Source organism: Pseudopipra pipra, chromosome 13 (assembly GCF_036250125.1).
Source record: "Pseudopipra pipra isolate bDixPip1 chromosome 13, bDixPip1.hap1, whole genome shotgun sequence".
Taxonomy (NCBI): domain Eukaryota; kingdom Metazoa; phylum Chordata; class Aves; order Passeriformes; family Pipridae; genus Pseudopipra; species Pseudopipra pipra.
In genome coordinates this window covers 17,439,234-17,459,146 of record NC_087561.1, presented here as the reverse complement: position 1 = coordinate 17,459,146, position 19,913 = coordinate 17,439,234, and the positions used below count along the sequence as shown (strand labels likewise).

The window sequence follows — 19,913 nt, the reverse complement described above, 5'->3', positions numbered from 1 at the left end:
AAAAACCAAAGAAGAACAAAAGGAGCCATTACTTTCCAAATGCAGTTTCTCACAGGCTCCAGCGGGATTCCTCTGGTTACCAGCAATACACATCAGGAGGACGTAGGGAACTATCTAGACCTCCAACTTTCCTCTGAGGAAAGGCCAAGACAGATGGCACTGGAGAAGAGAAGGTGCCAGGGAGAGCTTATTATGGCCTTTCAGTCCTTCAAGGGGAGACATTTTTTCAAAGGGCCCGGTTGCAGTGGGACAAAGGATCATAGTTTTCAAGTGCAAGAGGATAGATTCTGGTTACATCTAAGGCAGTCATTGTTTAGAATGAGGGTGCTGAAACACTGGCACAGGAAGTGGATACCCCATCCCTGGTCAGGTGGGACAGGGCTCTGAGCAACCCAGTCTAGTTGAAGATGTCCCTGCTCGTTGCAGGGGGGTTGGACTAGATGCCACTTAAAGGTCCCTTCCAAGCCAAACTATTCTAGGATGCTACTTAGTTGTCATTTGAAAAGCACCAAGACTGGAGATTAGTAGGAGAGGAGGCCTCCTGATGCCTCTGAGTTTAGCTGATGACAAAGCCCATCCCTGGACAGCTGTTTCACCTGCAGCCACTTTACCTTCATCAGCTTCCTGGCCGTCCATCGACGCTTCACCTTCCGTTTCAGGCAGGACTGCAGGAAGGAACGGAACACAGGCGACAGGTTTCTGGGAGTCTCCAGCTCGGGTGGCTTGTGCTTAGGCTTGGGACAAAGGAAACACAAGACAGCCATTAACCATCCCTCCCCGAGGGGAAGAGCTCCAGCACAGGCCAGTCCTTGCTTTCTGAGACTTGACCTGGGGCTTCTCCAGGAGCCGTGATCAACATTTGAGCTTAAGGAAGCAGAGAATTTTCAGCATCCAGACCAGTCCTGCTAATTCCCTTCAACTCTTTTTGCTGCCTTCTGCAAGGCAAATGCAATCCAAAAGAAGTCTTCCAAGAAAAGTCAGGGACCTTTTTCAGAAGGACTGGAAGACTGACATTTTCCATAATTGTTGCCTTCCTCAGGAATTAACTGTGCAGCATTTAACTTGGTTTCAGCTGTTAGTCATGGGGTTTTATCCCCGTATACCTTCCTGGCCTATTGCACACTCCTTTGGTGTAAGAGCGGGTCATTTCATTTTAGGGAATTAGCATCTACAACTGCAAACCTGGAAATACATTGGCTTACTACAAGGAGCTGTGCTAGAACCTACTTTTAGAAATGTACTGGCTAATACATACTTGTGGCAGTACTAGAAGCAGTGACCTGCCCTGAAAGGCTCAGGTAAGCAGTGGGCACTGGTCCAAGTTTGAAAAGACTTCTGGCCTGCAGATCCCCTTGAAATGCTTTTCACAGTAATTCTCCAACGGGAGAATCCTGCTGCTGAAAAATTCCTGCCATTGGGAGATCCAGCTCCAAGGGAGTTCAAAGAGCACAGGAGGAATTCAAGCATTGTTGGAGGCCAAAACGGCCCATTTCTGCACTGGCACATGTCACTTCTCCTGTGAGCAGATGTGCTCCAGGACACTTTTAGACGTGGGCCTTGGTGGGACTAGTTCAAGCTGATGTGAGTGGGAGAAAGATATGGCTCAGGGGAGAAAGGCAGGGCTCTCTGACAGTATTTGCACCTTACCTGTGTAGGACCATCCACCATTTCTAGTGCCATGATCCCAAGGGCCCAGATATCCACTTTGGCACCATATCTGTCTCCTCTCAACATTTCTGGTGCCATATAGAAAGGAGTCCCAATGAAAGATGTCCGTTTCTTCTCCCAGGGCATAAGCCAAGCACAGAAGCCAAAATCAACTGCAGAGAAAAACAAGTACTGATAAAACCAGCTTGAATTATGAAAGCAAGCACAAGAATTCCCCACTCTCAGTCTGAGAGCACAGTGTTGAATCTAGCTGGAAGAGTGGCTGTGCTCTGTTTCCTCTGGAAGAGACATACCCAAACCAAAGGCACTCTTGACAGCCTCATCCTCTCTAGAGCTCTCTGCACATTGCAACTCTGCTCTCAGCTTACAGCAGTGGGCTGGGCACTCCCACCAGCACCACTTTTGGGGAACTGGCAGGCACTCAAAGGCAACCCCAGACCCTGCCTCCCAGGAACGCTGTGCCTGACCAAGAACACCTACTCAGTTTGACAGATCCATCCATTCCGAGAAGAATATTGTCACTTTTGATGTCTCTGTGAATCACTAGATCTGAATGAAGGAAGTCCAGGGCATTCAGGCACTGAGATTAAACAAAGAAACGAGAGGAAAAATTAATTAGGCTGATTTTATCCCACAAAAAAGGAAATGGCTCTAAAAGATCAAATTTCAGGTGACACATCAATTGCAGACATACTTCAAGTGGTAAAGTTTGGAATAATAAATTAAATAAAATGAAATTAAACTGAAAAAGAAAGTACAACAACATTATAGGAGTATAATAACAGAGTACAAGAAATGTAGTGAGACTGGCAGGCCGTTCACTTGGATGCTCTTTTCTTCTCCACATCAGAACAGCAACGCAGAAACAAAGCTCTGAACAGGAAATCACTCCTGTTCTTACCACCTTTTGCAAAGAACCATCCTGTCCAAGCTGTCAGAAGCAAGGGCAGCATCCCTTACCTCCCGACTGATAGAGGCTATCATCTCTTCCTCAAGAGCTTGTTTGGAAATGACATCGCCTAAGGTGCATCCCTCCACATATTCCGTCACCAGCCAGAGTTCTTCATTGAAAAGATAGCTGAAAGAAGAAACCCACAGCATGGAGATGAATGGGCCCAGCTAAATGACCTTATGGGAAAGACTGCAGTTGAGTTTTCTTGCCAGGTCACTTGTAAATGAAGAGAGAATCTGAGCAGGCTAAATGAGAAAGGCTCATCTGTGAAAAAGGAGATGTCTTAGATGGCAAGCAAGGCAAAAATGCAGTTTAGTGACAGCAGAGAGAAATCTGGAACCAGGACATTGCCATCAGCTGCTTCATCATCTTAACTCATCCCTTCCAGCCTGAACTCCAGGAAGCAGGCAGCACAGACTTCTCCATGGGAGGAGAGTGTGCACCACTGAGGGCAGATGTTGGTCAACCCCTTGGAAAGCATTGCATAAAGTGCATTCAGAAACAGGGAAAACCATTTAAAACCTGGCACATTGTGTGGTTGTGCAAACAAGAGCCTAGTCTTCCTGGCATCCACAGCAACAAAAAGTAGAGGGAAAACCCCAAGGGCAATAATTTCTAGGTGGGTTTATCAGCACGTATCATTAAGGCAAAGAAATGATGATCAGTTTGAAAAAAACCAGACCCCAAAAGAACAGGGAGGTAGTGAACTGAAGGGCTGTGGCTTTAGGAAGACATGGCAGATGCAGGTTTTGGAAGACACGCTTCAAACTACCTATTACCAGAAAAGGCCAAGGCAGACACAAGGCAAGCTCCTCCCTGAAGGAGCTAAGAGACCTGTGCCCTGCACCTCCCGTCCACTGCAGGTGGAGGAGTTATAAAATAATGAAGAGCTCCATGTTCTTCCAGTGACCAAAGTGGCTTTTTAGCCTTTGGCTTGCAGTTTGTCAATGAACCTCAACGTGATAATCCCAGAACCACTCACCTGTCTATGTAGCGAATGATATTGGGGTGCCTCATTCTCTTCAGGACTGCAACCTCAGTTAAAACAAGCTCCCTTTTGTTCTTTCTGTCGAGAACAAAAATCTTCTTGATGGCCACCTAAAAGGAGATTGAAAGCCACAGACTTGAGATGTCTGTTGCACGGGACCACAACGCACATGGAGCAGGTGTCTTTGGAATGATGGAGTCAGGGTGGGCCAAACTGCCTGGGATTAGACACCAGAGCTTCTTAACTGACAGGACAAGAGGCGATTCCTCCGCTCGCCCTTGTGTGCCAGTTACAGGACACATGGCTATAGACATTTTGCCTTGTAAACTCTGGACAAATGGTCTGCAAACAATCAATCCGTAATGGAGGAAATCCCATCCTGAAAGGTCATGAGGGTTACACAAAAAAATACAATCCCTGCACTTTGTAACATCTTGAAGTTGGATTTTGCAACTCTAAAGAACGTTTTTAACCCAGTTCCTATTTGCAGTTCTTTTCTGGGTTTGAAAAGGAATAACCCATTCTAGGGTATTTTATGGATGTGGCCGGGGTTATGAGCAGCGCTCAGGGCCTTTAGATCCCTTGCAGACTCCTGTGTAAGTGCACTTCCCAAGTGCAGCACTGCAGCTGGGTAAGGAGCCACCAAGTAGCTGATGCATTAGCATAGTCAGTAAATAAGTCTGAGCAAAGGTGTCCTTCTCTGAAAGATACCCCTGCCCTCCTTGTGTTCTTTTGGGGACTTAATAAGGACAAGGTCTGTCCAAACCATGTCTTGCAGGCTGACACTTGTCTGCCCTCAGAGGAACAGTCTCTACAGCAAAGATCTCGTGGCCACCCAGAGCTGTGGCCACAGCTCCCAGTGGAGGGGAAAGCACTCGAGAGCTGAGCTGCACAATCTGCCGGGGGTGCTGCCCTTACCCGTCTTCCTGTGGCAATGTCAACTCCTCGGAAAACTGTTCCAAAAGTCCTAGAAACAGAGCAGCAGCCAAGAAAGGAGAAGGCGTTTAGGCCCTGGGTGAGAAAGCCAGCCCAGAGAGCAGAGCTCTGCTGCCCAGAGTGTTTATAAAACACTCGGCTTCAGCCAGCAGCCCAGCAGCCCAGCAGCCCAGCAGCCCAGCAGCCCAGCAGCCCAGCAGCCCTCTGCCATGCAGGGTGGCCAGGAGAAAACATAGGACATACTCCATGTCCTGCTCCTTGTTACAGGCAAGAGACTGCCAGCATTGAGTTGTCTTTGACAATGCCTTCTGACCACAGTTATTAAATACTGATCAGGACTGACAGACAGGAGGATGTAAGCCCAGTGTCTGCCCATGTTTGCAGCTTGCCTGACTGCATGCTTGATATGACACCAGCAAAATCCCTGGCCCATGGTTTTGTAGAAGTAGCTGAGATTGGACTTACCCTTGGCCAATTATCTGCTGTACAGTGTATTTCTTCGTAGGGTTCCCCTCACTCACATGGCTCTCTGAAAGAAACAACATGAAAGATGCTCATGTGAAACAGAGATACCACCTTGCAGCAGATCCAAAAGGCAGCCCCACTGTGCAGGGCTGTGAGCCCTTTGTAGTCAGCTGGTAACAACAACAACAACAACAACAACAATAACCACAACAGCAGAGGCAGCTCCGAAGCACAGGTGGCTCCACAAAGACTGATTTTCCACAGTCTTTTGAGGCTTTACCTTGACAGGAAACCAAGCACATGGAGGAATGCTCAGAGCAGACAGAAATCAGAAAAGAACAGGCACCAATGCAAGAGTTTGTTGTCTACAAAAATTAAGGAGAGCTGGTGCAACAGAGCTCTATTTTCTTGGAGAGAAACACTCCGTGTGATTCAGCAGAAGGAACAGCCACAGTGTTCTGTTGCTTCCTCTCTTCCTTTAGTAGAACTAAAGCTGACATGCATACCATGGACTGCTGTACCAGCCAGGAAATACGTGATACGTACTGAGGTCATCAAGGAAACGTCGTGTTAGTGGCAATAGCTTTGGCGGCCGGTACGTGATTTCCTTTGGAATGCTTTTCTTCTGAGTGTCTCCTTTCCCGGTGCTTGTGCTTGGCATTTCAGTGTCGGGAAAGGAGATTTCTTCAGACTGTGGTGCTGCAGCAACAGCTGCCATTGGTGAGCTCTTGAGGATCTGTGGCAAGAATTAGTTTATGTCAGAAAGGTGGCTTGCAGAGGTGCCCCGGGATCCTATTTCAAATGCAAACCCTTCGGAAGACTTGGCCACAAGTTGGGCTCTTAAACTGTCTTTTGCTGCCCACTTCACAAAGTGAATGGACGAGAAAAAAAGACAGGATTTACACGAGTTCATGGGCAGTTTCAATTTTCATGCATTTTCTCAACTAGGTTGTGCAGAGGGGCAACGACCCTCTAGGGCACAGTTATTGCTGTGTGTCCTGAAAGGGACAGTCTGACTCAGCTTGGAAGTTCAAAACCTCTTTTCCAGGTGTCAGTGGCTGGGCTGAAGCACCATGTCATGGCAGGGCTACAGCCCTCACACTCTTCAGCCATGCATGGCAAGCACTGGCTGCTCAGGAACTTGCAGCTCTGAATGACACCAAAGGCAGTGCTAACCAAAGCTGGCACTTACTGATTTCACTCCTTCAGGCTTTGCTTTGTCGTTTTCCTTCTCTGCTTGCTCTTCCTTACTCTCTTGTCCAGAAACAGAGGGAGCCAGCAGAGGTTCTGGTGATGGTGTTGTAAACCTCTGTGTAAAGAATCTCCTGATTGCATCGAGCACAGGCCTCATGTTGGTGAGACTACCGGATTTTTCTAAAAATGGATGCTGCCCAAAGGAAAAAACACAGAAAGAAAGGAGCCATTACTTTCCAAATGCAGTTTCCCACAGGCTCCAGCGGGATTCCTCTGGTTACCAGCAATACACATCAGGAGGACTGAGGGCACCATCTACACCTCCAACTTCATGTCCAGGACCTTGCTATCACAGGCAAACATGGCCCCTAAGGCCCTTAATCAATTTCTCAAGGTCTCTGCAGCAAGGAGGTTTGCCTTGCCAGTGCTCGGGAATGCCACTTGCTGTCTCGGGCCTTTTTCCATTTCAGAAAACTCAAAGGACTCCCTTAGGTTCCTCTTCTCTAAAGACCTGGACTATTTTAGGAGTGAAAACTGATGAGGAGCATAAGCCCCTCCTCGGGAAATTCCTGTACCTCTAAGCAAGGTCAACGCCAGGAGGATGCAGGCCTGTGTATTGTTCTGAAGAGCACTGAGGTGGAGGTTCTCAGCACCCAGACAAGAGCAGGGACACAAGGGGCAGAGCGCTGATGGACTCAGCTCTGGCTTGCAGGGAGAGCAGTGTGTGCATTCCACCCCTGCCCCTCCCTGTGCTGGCTGCCACCTTCCTTCCCAGCAGGGACAGCCCAGTGGCACCTTGTGCAGCTCCCTCTCTCTGCCACAAAACCTGCCAGAACCCTGGAGCACTTCTGGCCTGCTTGAATGTGCCAGGCAGCAAATGGGGCTGGGACAAGGCCCGCTCAGCTGTCCCTCCTTGGGTGGCAGAAACCTCAAAGAGTGGGGCAGGAGGGACAGCTGTTTCACCTGCAGCCACTTTACCTTCAGCAGCTGCTCGGCCGTCCATCGACGCTTCTCATTCCGTTTCAGGCAGGACTCCAGGAAGGAACGGAACACAGGCGACAGGTTTCTGCGAGTTTTCAGCTTGGGTGGCTTGTACTTAGGCTGGGACAAAAGACACAAGGCAGCCATTAACCATCCCTCCCCGAGGGGAAGAGCTCCAGCACAGGCCAGTCCTTGCTTTCTGAGACTTGACCTGGGGCTTCTCCAGGAGCCCTGATCAACATTTGAGCTTAAGGAAGCAGAGAATTTTCAGCATCCAGACCAGTCCTGCTAATTCCCTTCAACTCTTTTTGCTGCCTTCTGCAAGGCAAATGCAATCCAAAAGAAGTCTTCCAAGAAAAGTCAGGGACCTTTTTCAGAAGGACTGGAAGACTGACATTTTCCATAATTGTTGCCTTCCTCAGGAATTAACTGTGCAGCATTTAACTTGGTTTCAGCTGTTAGTCATGGGGTTTTATCCCCGTATACCTTCCTGGCCTATTGCACACTCCTTTGGTGTAAGAGCGGGTCATTTCATTTTAGGGAATTAGCATCTACAACTGCAAACCTGGAAATACATTGGCTTACTACAAGGAGCTGTGCTAGAACCTACTTTTAGAAATGCACTGGCTAATACAGACTTGTGGCAGTACTAGAAGCAGTGACCTGCCCTGAAAGGCTCAGGTAAGCAGTGGGCACTGGTCCAAGTTTGAAAAGACTTCTGGCCTGCAGATCCCCTTGAAATGCTTTTCACAGTAATTCTCCAACGGGAGAATCCTGCTGCTGAAAAATTCCTGCCATTGGGAGATCCAGCTCCAAGGGAGTTCAAAGAGCACAGGAGGAATTCAAGCATTGTTGGAGGCCAAAACGGCCCATTTCTGCACTGGCACATGTCACTTCTCCTGTGAGCAGATGTGCTCCAGGACACTTTTAGACGTGGGCCTTGGTGGGACTAGTTCAAGCTGATGTGAGTGGGAGAAAGATATGGCTCAGGGGAGAAAGGCAGGGCTCTCTGACAGTATTTGCACCTTACCTGTGTAGGACCATCCACCATTTCTAGTGCCGTGATCCCAAGGGCCCAGATGTCCACTTTGGCATCATATTTGTCTCCTGCCAACATTTCTGGTGCCATATAGAAAGGAGTCCCAATTAAAGACCTCCGTTTCTTCTCCCAGGGATTAAGCCAAGCACAGAAGCCAAAATCAACTGCAGACAAAAACAAGTACTGTTAAAACCAGCTTGAATTATGAAAGCAAGCACAAGAATTCCCCACTCTCAGTCTGAGAGCACAGTGTTGAATCTAGCTGGAAGAGTGGCTGTGCTCTGTTTCCTCTGGAAGGGACATACCCAAACCAAAGGCACTCTTGACAGCCTCATCCTCTCTAGAGCTCTCTGCACATTGCAACTCTGCTCTCAGCTTACAGCAGTGGGCTGGGCGCTCCCACCAGCACCACTTTTGGGGAACTGGCAGGCACTCAAAGGCAACCCCAGACCCTGCCTCCCAGGAACGCTGTGCCTGACCAAGAACACCTACTCAATTTGACGGATCCATCCATTCCGAGAAGAATATTGGCACTTTTGAAGTCTCTGTGGATCACTAGATTTGAATGAAGGAAGTCCAGGGCTTTCAGGCACTGAGATTAAACAAAGAAATGAGAGAAAAAAATTAATTAGGCTGATTTTTTTTCCCACAAAAAAAGAAATGGCTCTAAAAGGTCAAATTTCAGGTGACACATCAATTGCAGACATACCTCAAGTGGCAAAGTTTGGAATAATAAATAAAATAAAATGAAATTAAACTGAAAAAGAAAGTACAACAACATTATAGGAGTACAATAACAGAGTACAAGAAATGCAGTGAGACTGGCAGGCCGTTCACTTGGATGCTCTTTTCTTCTCCACATCATAACAGCAACGCAGAAACAAAGCTCTGAACAGGAAATCACTCCTGTTCTTACCACCTTTTGCAAAGAACCATCCTGTCCAAGCTGTCAGAAGCAAGGGCAGCATCCCTTACCTCCCGACTGATAGAGGCTATCATCTCTTCCTCAAGAGCTTGTAGGAAAACCACAGTAGCTAAGGAGCATCCCTCCACGTATTCCATCACCAGCCAGAGTTGTTCATTGAAAAGGTAGCTGAAAGAAGAAACCCACAGCATGGAGATGAATGGGCCCAGCTAAATGACCTTATGGGAAAGACTGCAGTTGAGTTTTCTTGCCAGGTCACTTGTAAATGAAGAGAGAATCTGAGCAGGCTAAATGAGAAAGGCTCATCTGTGAAAAAGGAGATGTCTTAGATGGCAAGCAAGGCAAAAATGCAGTTTAGTGACAGCAGAGAGAAATCTGGAACCAGGACATTGCCATCAGCTGCTTCATCATCTTAACTCATCCCTTCCAGCCTGAACTCCAGGAAGCAGGCAGCACAGACTTCTCCATGGGAGGAGGGTGTGCACCACTGAGGGCAGATGTTGGTCAACCCCTTGGAAAGCATTGCATAAAGTGCATTCAGAAACAGGGAAAACCATTTAAAACCTGGCACATTGTGTGGTTGTGCAAACAAGAGCCTAGTCTTCCTGGCATCCACAGCAACAAAAAGTAGAGGGAAAACCCCAAGGGCAATAATTTCTAGGTGGGTTTATCAGCACGTATCATTAAGGCAAAGAAATGATGATCAGTTTGAAAAAAACCAGACCCCAAAAGAACAGGGAGGTAGTGAACTGAAGGGCTGTGGCTTTAGGAAGACATGGCAGATGCAGGTTTTGGAAGACACGCTTCAAACTACGTATACCAGAAAAGGCCAAGGCAGACACAAGGCAAGCTCCTCTCATCCACTTCAGTTGGAAGAGTCGAGAAACAATGAAGAGCTCCATGTTCTTCCAGTGACCAAAGTGGCTTTTTAGCCTTTGGCTTGCAGTGTGTCAATGAACCTCAATGTGATAATCCCAGAACCACTCACCTGTCTATATAGCGAATGATATTGGGGTGCCTCACGCTACTCAAGAGTGAAACCTCAGTTAAAATTATCTCTCTTGCGTACTTTTCCTTGCAAAGACACATCATCTTGATGGCCACCTAAAAGGAGATTGAAAGCCACAGACTTGAGAAGTCTGTTGCACAGGACCACAACGCACATGGAGCAGGTGTCTTTGGAATGATGGAGCCAGGGTGGGCCAAACTGCCTGGGATTAGACACCAGAGCTTCTTAACTGACAGGACAAGAGGCGATTCCTCCGCTCGCCCTTGTGTGCCAGTTACAGGACACATGGCTATAGACATTTTGCCTTGTAAACTCTGGACAAATGGTCTGCAAACAATCAATCCATAATGGAGGAAATCCCATCCTGAAAGGTCATGAGGGTTACACAAAAAAATACAATCCCTGCACTTTGTAACATCTTGAAGTTGGATTTTGCAACTCTAAAGAACGTTTTTAACCCAGTTCCTATTTGCAGTTCTTTTCTGGGTTTGAAAAGGAATAACCCATTCTAGGGTATTTTATGGATGTGGCCGGGGTTATGAGCAGCGCTCAGGGCCTTTAGATCCCTTGCAGACTCCTGTGTAAGTGCACTTCCCAAGTGCAGCACTGCAGCTGGGTAAGGAGCCACCAAGTAGCTGATGCATTAGCATAGTCAGTAAATAAGTCTGAGCAAAGGTGTCCTTCTCTGAAAGATACCCCTGCCCTCCTTGTGTTCTTTTGGGGACTTAATAAGGACAAGGTCTGTCCAAACCGTGTGTTGCAGGCTGACACTTGTCTGCCCTCAGAGGAACAGTCTCTGCAGCAAAGATCTCGTGGCCACCCAGAGCTGTGGCCACAGCTCCCAGCGGAGGGGAAAGCACTCGAGAGCTGCACAAACTGCCGGGGGTGCTGCCCTTACCCGTCTTCCTGTATCAATGTCAACTCCTCGGAAAACTCTTCCACAAGACCTAGAAACAGAGCAGCAGCCAAGAAAGGAGAAGGCGTTTAGGCCCTGGGTGAGAAAGCCAGCCCAGAGAGCAGAGCTCTGCTGCCCAGAGTGTTTATAAAACACTCGGCTTCAGCCAGCAGCCCAGCAGCCCAGCAGCCCAGCAGCCCAGCAGCCCAGCAGCCCAGCAGCCCTCTGCCATGCAGGGTGGCCAGGAGAAAACATAGGACATACTCCACGTCCTGCTCCTTGTTCCAGGCAAGAGACTGCCAGCATTGAGTTGTCTTTGACAATGCCTTCTGACCACAGTTATTAAATACTGATCAGGACTGACAGACAGGAGGATGTAAGCCCAGTGTCTGCCCATGTTTGCAGCTTGCCTGACTGCATGCTTGATATGACACCAGCAAAATCCCTGGCCCATGGTTTTGTAGAAGTAGCTGAGATTGGACTTACCCTTGGCCAATTATCTGCTGTACAGTGTATTTCTTCGTAGGGTTCCCCTCACTCACAATGCCCTCTGAAAGAAACAACATGAAGGATGCTCGTGTGAAACAGAGATATCACCTTGCAGCAGATCCAAAAGGCAGCCCCACTGTGCAGGGCTGTGAGCCCTTTGTAGTCAGCTGGTAACAACAACAACAACAATAACCACAACAACAACAATAACCACAACAGCAGAGGCAGCTCTGAAGCACAGGTGGCTCCACAAAGACTGATTTTCCACAGTCTTTTGAGGCTTTACCTTGACAGGAAACCAAGCCCATGGAGGAATGCTCAGAGCAGACAGAAATCAGAAAAGAACAGGCACCAATGAAAGAATTTGTTGTCTACAAACATTAAGGAGAGCTGGAGCAACAGAGCCCTTATTTTCTTATAGAGAAACACTCCGTGTGATTCGGCCAAAGGTTTAGTAGTTTTGAATGCACTAAGTTAAGTGCATTAAAAATTAAATTTTGACAATTAAATTGAGTTTTGGAATCTACTGTTGTGAACAAGTGCCATTTTCAGAACAGAAAGAATATTATCAGGTGTTTACAGGAGATGATGGAATCTGCCCAACCTTTCAGCAGTTTGCCAAAAAAAAGCCTTTATGGTGTTCAAGAGCAGCATCTTAAGTTCTAATCCCTGAGGATGGGGCTTTAAGAACTAGGACCCTCATCACGGATCAGCAGGCTGAGTTCTGAAGAGGACCTTGCCTGGGCCATTTGAAGAACCACACTGCTTGTCTTCAACCTTAGAGATTTCGGCAAAGTCTTTGTACTCCAATGACTTGTGAGGAGTCAGGAGTCTAAAGAGAATTTAGGAACCCTAATATTCTCTTGGGTTTAGCCCTCTGCACACAGGAGTTCACTAGGTCATTCACTAGGTCAAAGCCTTCTGCTCAACCAGAAACCATCTCTGCCTTTGCCTGGAGCGTAGATGGAAGCTCAGGAAAACTGAATCCAGCCCCAGCTGCCCTCAGAGGCAGAAGGAACAGCCACAGTGCTCTGTTGCTTCCTCTCTTCCTTTAGTAGAACTAAAGCTGACATGCATACCATGGACTGCTGTTCCAGACAGGAAATACATGATACGTACTGAGGTCATTAAGGTAAAGTTGTGTTAGTGGGGACAGCGTTGGCGGCTGGTGCGTGATTTTCTTTGGAATGCTTTTCTTCAGAATGCTTTTCTTCAGAATGCTTTTCTTCGGAGTGTCGCCTTTCCCGGTGCTTGTGCTTGGCATTTCAGTGTCAGCAAAGGTGACTTTTTTAGGTTGTGGTTCTGCAGCAGCACCAGGCCTCTTGAGGATCTGAGGCAAGAATTAGGTTCTGTGAGAAAGGTGGCTTGCAGAGCTGCCCTGAGATCATAGTTCAAATGCAAACCCTTGGGAAGATGCTGTTGGCCACAAGTCAGGCTCTTAAACTGTCTTTTGCTGCCCACTTCACCAAGTGAATGGACAAGAAGAAAAGACTGGATTTACACGAGTTCATGGGCAGTTTCCTCTTCAATTTTCATGCATTTTCTCAACTAGGCCATTCAGAGGGGCAAGGATCCTCCAGGGCACAGTTATTCCTATGTGTCCTGCAAGGAAGGTGAACTTCCAACTTGGAAGTTCAAAACCTCTTTTCCAGGTGTCAGTGGCTGGGCTGAAGCACCATGTCATGGCAGGGCTAGAGCCCGCACAATCTTCAGTCCCAAAGAGCAAGTGCTGTCTGCTCAGGAACTTGCAGCTCTGAATGACACCAAAGGCAGTGCTAACCAAAGCTGGCACTTACTGATTTCCTTCTCTCAGGCATGACTTTTCCAACAGCCACAGGTTCCTTCTCCACTTCTTTCTCTTCAACCTCCTGTCCAGAATCAGAGGGAGCCAGCAGAGGTTCTGGTGCTGCTGTTGTGTCCTGGAGACAGTCAGTAGAGTCAGGGACAGTCACCATTCTGTCCCTTGCAAGGTTGGATAGTTACACACAATAACAAAAGGGTCACTTCACAAAAGGCCACTTTCTTGTTCAGTTTGCTTAGATTTTCTCAAGTAGGCTATTCAGACGGGCAGGTAACCCCAGGGCACAGTTATTCCTATGTGTCCTGCCAGGGACACTGGCTCAACTTGGAAGTTCAAAACCCCTTTTCCAGGTGTCATGGCTGGGTAGAAGCACAGTGTCATGGCAGCACTCCAGCCCTCACACAGTCTTCAGCCATGAAAAGCAAGCTTGCTCTCATCACAAGTTCTAAATTACACCAAAGGCAATGCTAATGTACTCTGGCACTTACTGATTTAATTTCTTCAGGCTCTGCAGCTCCAACAACAGCCACAAGTTCATTGTCCACTTCCTCTTCTTTAATGTCTTGTCCGGAAACAGAGGGAGCCAGCAGAGGTTCTGGTGTCACGTTTGTGCCCTGGGGAGAGTCAGAAGAGTCAGGGACAGTCACAATTCTGTCCCTTGCAAGGTTGGATAGTTACACACAATAACAAAAGGGTCATTTCACACAAGGGCCTGGCCAATTTCTTGTTCATGGATTTTCTGAAATAGGCCCTGTGGAGGGGCAGGTACATCCAGGGGACAGTTTCTCCTGTCTCCTAGGAATCCTGCACGGCAATCTAAAGATTAAACAGGAAGGGTCAAAACCCCTTTTCCAGGTGTCAGTGGCTGGGCTGAAGCACCATGTGATGGAAGGACTCCAGCCCTCACAGTCTTCAGCCATGAAAAGCAAGCTTGCTCTCATCACAAGTTCTAAATTACACCAAAGGCAATGCTAATGTACTCTGGCACTTACTGATTTAATTTCTTCAGGCTCTGCGGCTCCAACAACAGCCACGGGTTCATTGTCCACTTCCTCTTCTTTACCCTCTTGTCCGGGAAGACAGGGAGCCAGCAGAGGTTCTGGTGCTGGTGTTGTGCCCTGGGGACAGTCAGTAGAGTCAAGGACAGTCACCATTCTGTCCCTTGCAAGGTTGGATAGTTACACACAATAACAAAAGGGTCATTTCACACAAGGGCCTGGCCAATTTCTTGTTCATGGATTTTCTGAAATAGGCCCTGTGGAGGGGCAGGTACATCCAGGGGACAGTTTCTCCTGTCTCCTAGGAATCCTGCACGGCAATCTAAAGATTAAACAGGAAGGGTCAAAACCCCTTTTCCAGGTGTCAGTGGCTGGGTAGAAGCACCGTGTCATGGCAGGGCTCCAGCCCTCACACTCTTCAGCCATGAAAAGCAAGCTTGCTCTCATCACAAGTTCTAAATTACACCACAGGCAATGCTAATGTACTCTGGCACTTACTGATTTAATTTCTTCAGGCTCTGCGGCTCCAACAACAGCCACGGGTTCATTGTCCACTTCCTCTTCTTTACCCTCTTGTCCAGAAAGAGAGGGAGCCAGCAGAGGTTCTGGTGCTGCTGTTGTGCCCTGGGGAAAGTCAGTAGTGTCAGGGACAGTCACCATTCTGTCCCTTGCAAGGTTGGATAGTTACACACAATAACAAAAGGGTCATTTCACACAGGGCCACTTTCTTGTTCTTTTTTTTTATGGTTTTCTGAAATCGGCCCTGTGGAGGGGCAGGTACGTCCAGGGGACAGTTTCTCCTGTCTCCGAGGAATCCTGCACGGCAATCTAAAGACTAAACAGGAAGAGTCAAAATTCCTTTTCCAGGTGTCAGTGACTGGGTAGAAGCACAGTGTCATGGAAGGACTCCAGCCCTCACACAGTCTTCAGCCATGAAAAGCAAGCTTGCTCTCATCACAAGTTCTAAATTACACCAAAGGCAATGCTAATGTACTCTGGCACTTACTGATTTAATTTCTTCAGGCTCTCCAGCTCCAACAAGAGCCACAAGTTCATTGTCCACTTCCTCTTCTTTAATGTCTTGTCCGGAAATAGAGGGAGCCAGGAGAGGTTCTGCTGTCACGTTTGTGCCCTGGGGAGAGTCAGTAGAGTCAGGGACAGTCACCATTCTGTCCCTTGCAAGGTTGGATAGTTACACACAATAACAAAAGGGTCATTTCACACAAGGGCCTGGCCAATTTCTTGTTCATGGATTTTCTGAAATAGGCCCTGTGGAGGGGCAGGTACATCCAGGGGACAGTTTCTCCTGTCTCCTAGGAATCCTGCACGGCAATCTAAAGACTAAACAGGAAGGGTCAAAACCTCTTTTCCAGGTGTCAGTGGCTGGGCTGAAGCACCATGTCATGGCAGGGCTAGAGCCCTCACACTCTTCAGCCATGCATGGCAAGCACTGGCTGCTCACGAACTTGCAGCTCTGAATGACACCAAAGGCAGTGCTAACCAAAGCTGGCACTTACTGATTTCATTCCTTCAGGCTTTGCTTTCACGTTTTCCTTCTCTGCTTGCTCTTCCTTACTCTCCTGTCCAGAAACAGAGGGAGCCAGCAGAGGTTCTGGTGATTGTGTTGTGACCCTCTCTGTAAGGAATCTCCTGGCTGCATCGAGCAGAGGACTGTTGTTGGTGAGACTATCGGATCTTTCTAAAAATGGATGCTGCCCAAAGGAAAAAACACAGAAAGAAAGGAGCCATTACTTTCCAAATGCAGTTTCCCACAGGCTTCAGCAGGATTCCTCTGGTTACCAGCAATACACATCAGGAGGACTGAGGGCACCATCTACACCTCCAACTTCATGTCCAGGACCTTGCTATCACAGGCAAACATGGCCCATAAGGCCCTTAATCAATTTCTCAAGGTGTCTGCAGCAAGGAGGTTTGCCTTGCCAGTGCTCGGGAATGCCACTTGCTGTCTCGGGCCTTTTTCCATTTCAGAAAACTCAAAGGACTCCCTTAGGTTCCTCTTCTCTAAAGACCTGGGCTATTTTAGGTGTGAAAACTGATGAGGAGCATAAGCCCCTCCTCGGGAAATTCCCGTACCTCTAAGCAAGGTCAACGCCAGGAGGATGCAGGCCTGTGTATTGTTCTGAAGAGCACTGAGGTGGAGGTTCTCAGCACCCAGACAAGAGCAGGGACACAAGGGGCAGAGCGCTGATGGACTCAGCTCTGGCTTGCAGGGAGAGCAGTGTGTGCATTCCACCCCTGCCCCTCCCTGTGCTGGCTGCCACCTTCCTTCCCAGCAGGGACAGCCCAGTGGCACCTTGTGCAGCTCCCTCTCTCTGCCACAAAACCTGCCAGAACCCTGGAGCTCTTCTGGCCTGCTTGAATGTGCCAGGCAGCAAATGGGGCTGGGACAAGGCCCGCTCAGCTGTCCCTCCTTGAGTGGCAGAAACCTCAAAGAGTGGGGCAGGAGGGACAAGCTGGGCCCCCTCTGAGGCTCGCAGTGAGCTCCCCACAGCCCCTTCCTTCTCACAGGCAATTCTCCGATCGCTTGGCTGGGACTGCTTCCTTGGGTCCCCCTCCACCAACACCATTGCAGCCTCTGGACCTGCTATTATTCTACTCCAGGTCTTTTGCCACCAGGTACAACCAAGTGTCCTCCCAAAGTACAAGCCAGGGCCACAGACAGGACCAGATGGTGGAAGACCTTGCCTCGGAGGAAAGGCCAAGACAGATGGCACTGGAGAAGAGAAGGTGCCAGGGAGAGCTTATTGTGGCCTTTCAATCCTTCAAGGGGACATTTTTTCAAAGGGCCCGGTTGCAATGGGACAAAGGGTCATGGTTTTCAAGTGGAAGAGGATAGATTCTGGTTACATCTGAGGAAGTCATTGTTTAGAATGAGGGTGCTGAAACACTGGCACAGGAAGTGGATACCCCATCCCTGGTCAGGTGGGACAGGGCTCTGAGCAACCCAGTCTAGTTGAAGATGTCCCTGCTCGTTGCAGGGGGGTTGGACTAGATGCCACTTAAAGGTCCCTTCCAAGCGTAATTATTCTAGGATGCTACTTATTTGTCTTTTGAAAAGCACTAAGACTGGAGATTAGTAGGAGAGGAGGCCTCCTGATGCCTCTGAGTTTGGCTGATGACAAAGCCCATCCCTGGACAGCTGTTTCACCTCCAGCCACTTTGTCTGCAGAAGCTGCTTGGTGGGCCATCGGGGCCTCACATTCCCGTACAGGTAAGACTGCAGGAAGGATCGGAACATAGACGGTGGATTTCTGGGAGTCTCCAGCTGGGTTGGCACGTCCTTGGGATTGGGACAAAGGAAACACAAGACAGCCATTAACATGCACTTGGTCCTACGGGCCTCAGTTCTACAGTGCGTATGTCCCAGGCCAATTTAACTCTCTATCAAATTAGGGGAGTTGAAATCCCTCCACAGTCCCAGCTGCCTCTCAGTGGCAGGGCATTACATCCCATTGTCCCAAATTTGCTCTCTTTACCAACTAGTTAGACAGTGCTGCATATTGCTCTGACTTAGATATCCCACCATGGCTAAAATCAGCAAAAAATCTTCTGCCTGCAAACCCAGATCTTCCTCTGTTTAAAAGCTCTTGAACAGAAAATGAGAAAACAGCCAGGGATGCCTTGGCTGCTGCTGCTGCTGCTGCTGCTGCAAAGGCACTGACATGGACTTTCTTTCATGGACTTGCTTTCAGCCTCTCAGGCTGGCACTCTGTTGTAGCAGGCCAAGCTCACAGCTCGCTCCATGATTCTTAAAAACTAGGAACGTCAAAGCTTCCTTTTCCACTCACAGAAGGATGGGCTGCTCTCTGTCCACCTCCATATCCACTGGTGATTCCGTCTGCAATGGGCAAGGCAAAATGAACCAGACGCTGTCAGAAAACTGCCTCTTGTGGGGAATCCCATCACACAAGGCAACCCAAATAAAGAGCATTTTTCTTTCACAACATCTCTCCAGGAGCAGCAGTTCTTTTGCACAGCAAGCAAGAGAAGAGGACAAAACCCCATATTCATCTTCTACAGTTTCCTGTCTATTTTTTATGCTGTTTTCCCAGGAAATAAAACAAATAGAAACTCCATCAAGCAAATGTAAACTGTCCATTAACAGTCAATGCTTCTGTTCTACCCAAGAGCTAAAGCAGCTTTAGCTGAAGAGCTAAAGAAATTTCCTCTTCTTTTTTTTTTTTTCCTTTTTCTGTTCTGTTGGCTTTTGGTTTTTCTTTTAATAAATGGCAAGCATCAGTTCTCTTTAGCTTGCGGAAAATGGTTCCCCAGAAAAACTGTCCAAAAAATCCCCTCTAGCCATTCTAGCACACGAACAGCTCCTGGGTTCAGGAGCCTGCACTGTTTGGAAGCTGGCATTTTATCTCAGAGGTCATTGGTGTGATCAAATCCTTTAATTATGGAATTTAGCAAAAAGGATGCTTTCCCCTCAGTTCTGGAGATAACTGAACAGTTTTTAGAAGAACTTCTGAGAAGCTCTCCCAAGCCTGCATTTTGGAAGTCGTACTGGTAGAACCAGCAAAGTGAGGAAATTGCAGACTCCACAGGCTATCCAGTGGAGGGCACAGAACCCCCTCAAGTTCCATTCCAAATGCTGTCCACACACAGACCCCCCCCTTTTCAGACAAAGCTGTTGACAGGAGTTCTACCAAACTAAGGGCATCTTAAGGGCAGTTTTGTTTCTAAATCATCTCAGTGCCTAAGGAAGAGCATAAAGAACACAGCCATGCCAAAGCCAGGTATGCTGCCCCCAGGAACAAACACTACTCACCTCTCGGGAACTCCGTCACCTGGCAGGACCTGTCTGGAGAAAAATATAAATTTGATGAAAACAGCACAAAATCATGAACTGCAGCGCAGATTTGCCGAAACATTTCAGCAAAGCTGTGCTGCAGTCCAAGGGGCACAGCCCCTTGGGGGGGGGGGGGGGGGAAAGAAAACCGCTCTCTGGTTTGCAGGGTCTCCACTGGGAGCTCCTCGATCTGAAAAATCCTCTTGGACGCCCGTTCACAACTCTCCGCTGAGAAATCCTCAATCCGAAGACTCCTCTGCGACGAGCACGTGACGAACTGCACCGCAAGCCGAGGCCCTTGGTGCCTGAATGAGAGCGTTCCACGGACACTGCAGTGGCCACCCAGCACTTCAGTGACATCACAGCGACAGTGGGGCAACAGTCCTGTGACATCACGGAAACAGCCGTTCAGGGTTCCCCACGCTGCAATGGTTTTGGGTGGCTTCTTGACCCCTGGAATGTTGAATCTTGCTCTCCTGTTGGAGCCTGACCTCCCTTTCTCGCAGTGACTTGTCAGCTTACCTCCTGATGTAAAGCTCATCTTTCTGCCTAAAACTCATCTGGAAATCAACTCTGCTCTTCCATGGAAAAATGGAATAATAAGTTTTGAATCCGTGTCTGTGTGGAGGCTGTTGGCTAGTCACCCACAGCCCACAGTGCTGTGAATAAAGTAACGCCTTGCTTTTTAACACTAGCAATGCAGGGTTTGAGGGTTCTGTTATCCCGAGGATTTCAGAGGTATTTGACAACAGTAGCTGAC

The 19,913-nt window shown here is 48.3% G+C and overlaps 1 protein-coding gene and 1 long non-coding RNA gene across 2 annotated transcripts; both read right to left on the bottom strand.

Moving 5' to 3' along the window:
• Window positions 1-200: 200 nt before the first annotated feature.
• Window positions 201-18,143, bottom strand: LOC135421737 (serine/threonine-protein kinase PAK 3-like). Its single transcript, XM_064670424.1, has 9 exons — window positions 17,510-18,143; window positions 15,858-16,052; window positions 5,556-5,745; window positions 5,010-5,073; window positions 4,527-4,575; window positions 3,603-3,718; window positions 2,629-2,746; window positions 612-734; window positions 201-206 (listed from the first exon to the last, which is right to left on the bottom strand). The coding sequence occupies exons 1-9, from the start codon at window positions 17,681-17,683 to the stop codon at window positions 201-203; spliced, it is 1,035 nt and encodes a 344-aa protein (XP_064526494.1). The 5' UTR covers window positions 17,684-18,143.
• LOC135421208 (uncharacterized) lies at window positions 11,054-12,735 on the bottom strand. Its single transcript, XR_010433907.1, has 3 exons — window positions 12,661-12,735; window positions 11,539-11,602; window positions 11,054-11,104 (listed from the first exon to the last, which is right to left on the bottom strand). It is a non-coding gene; the product is annotated as an uncharacterized LOC135421208 (long non-coding RNA).
• Window positions 18,144-19,913: the final 1,770 nt, after the last annotated feature.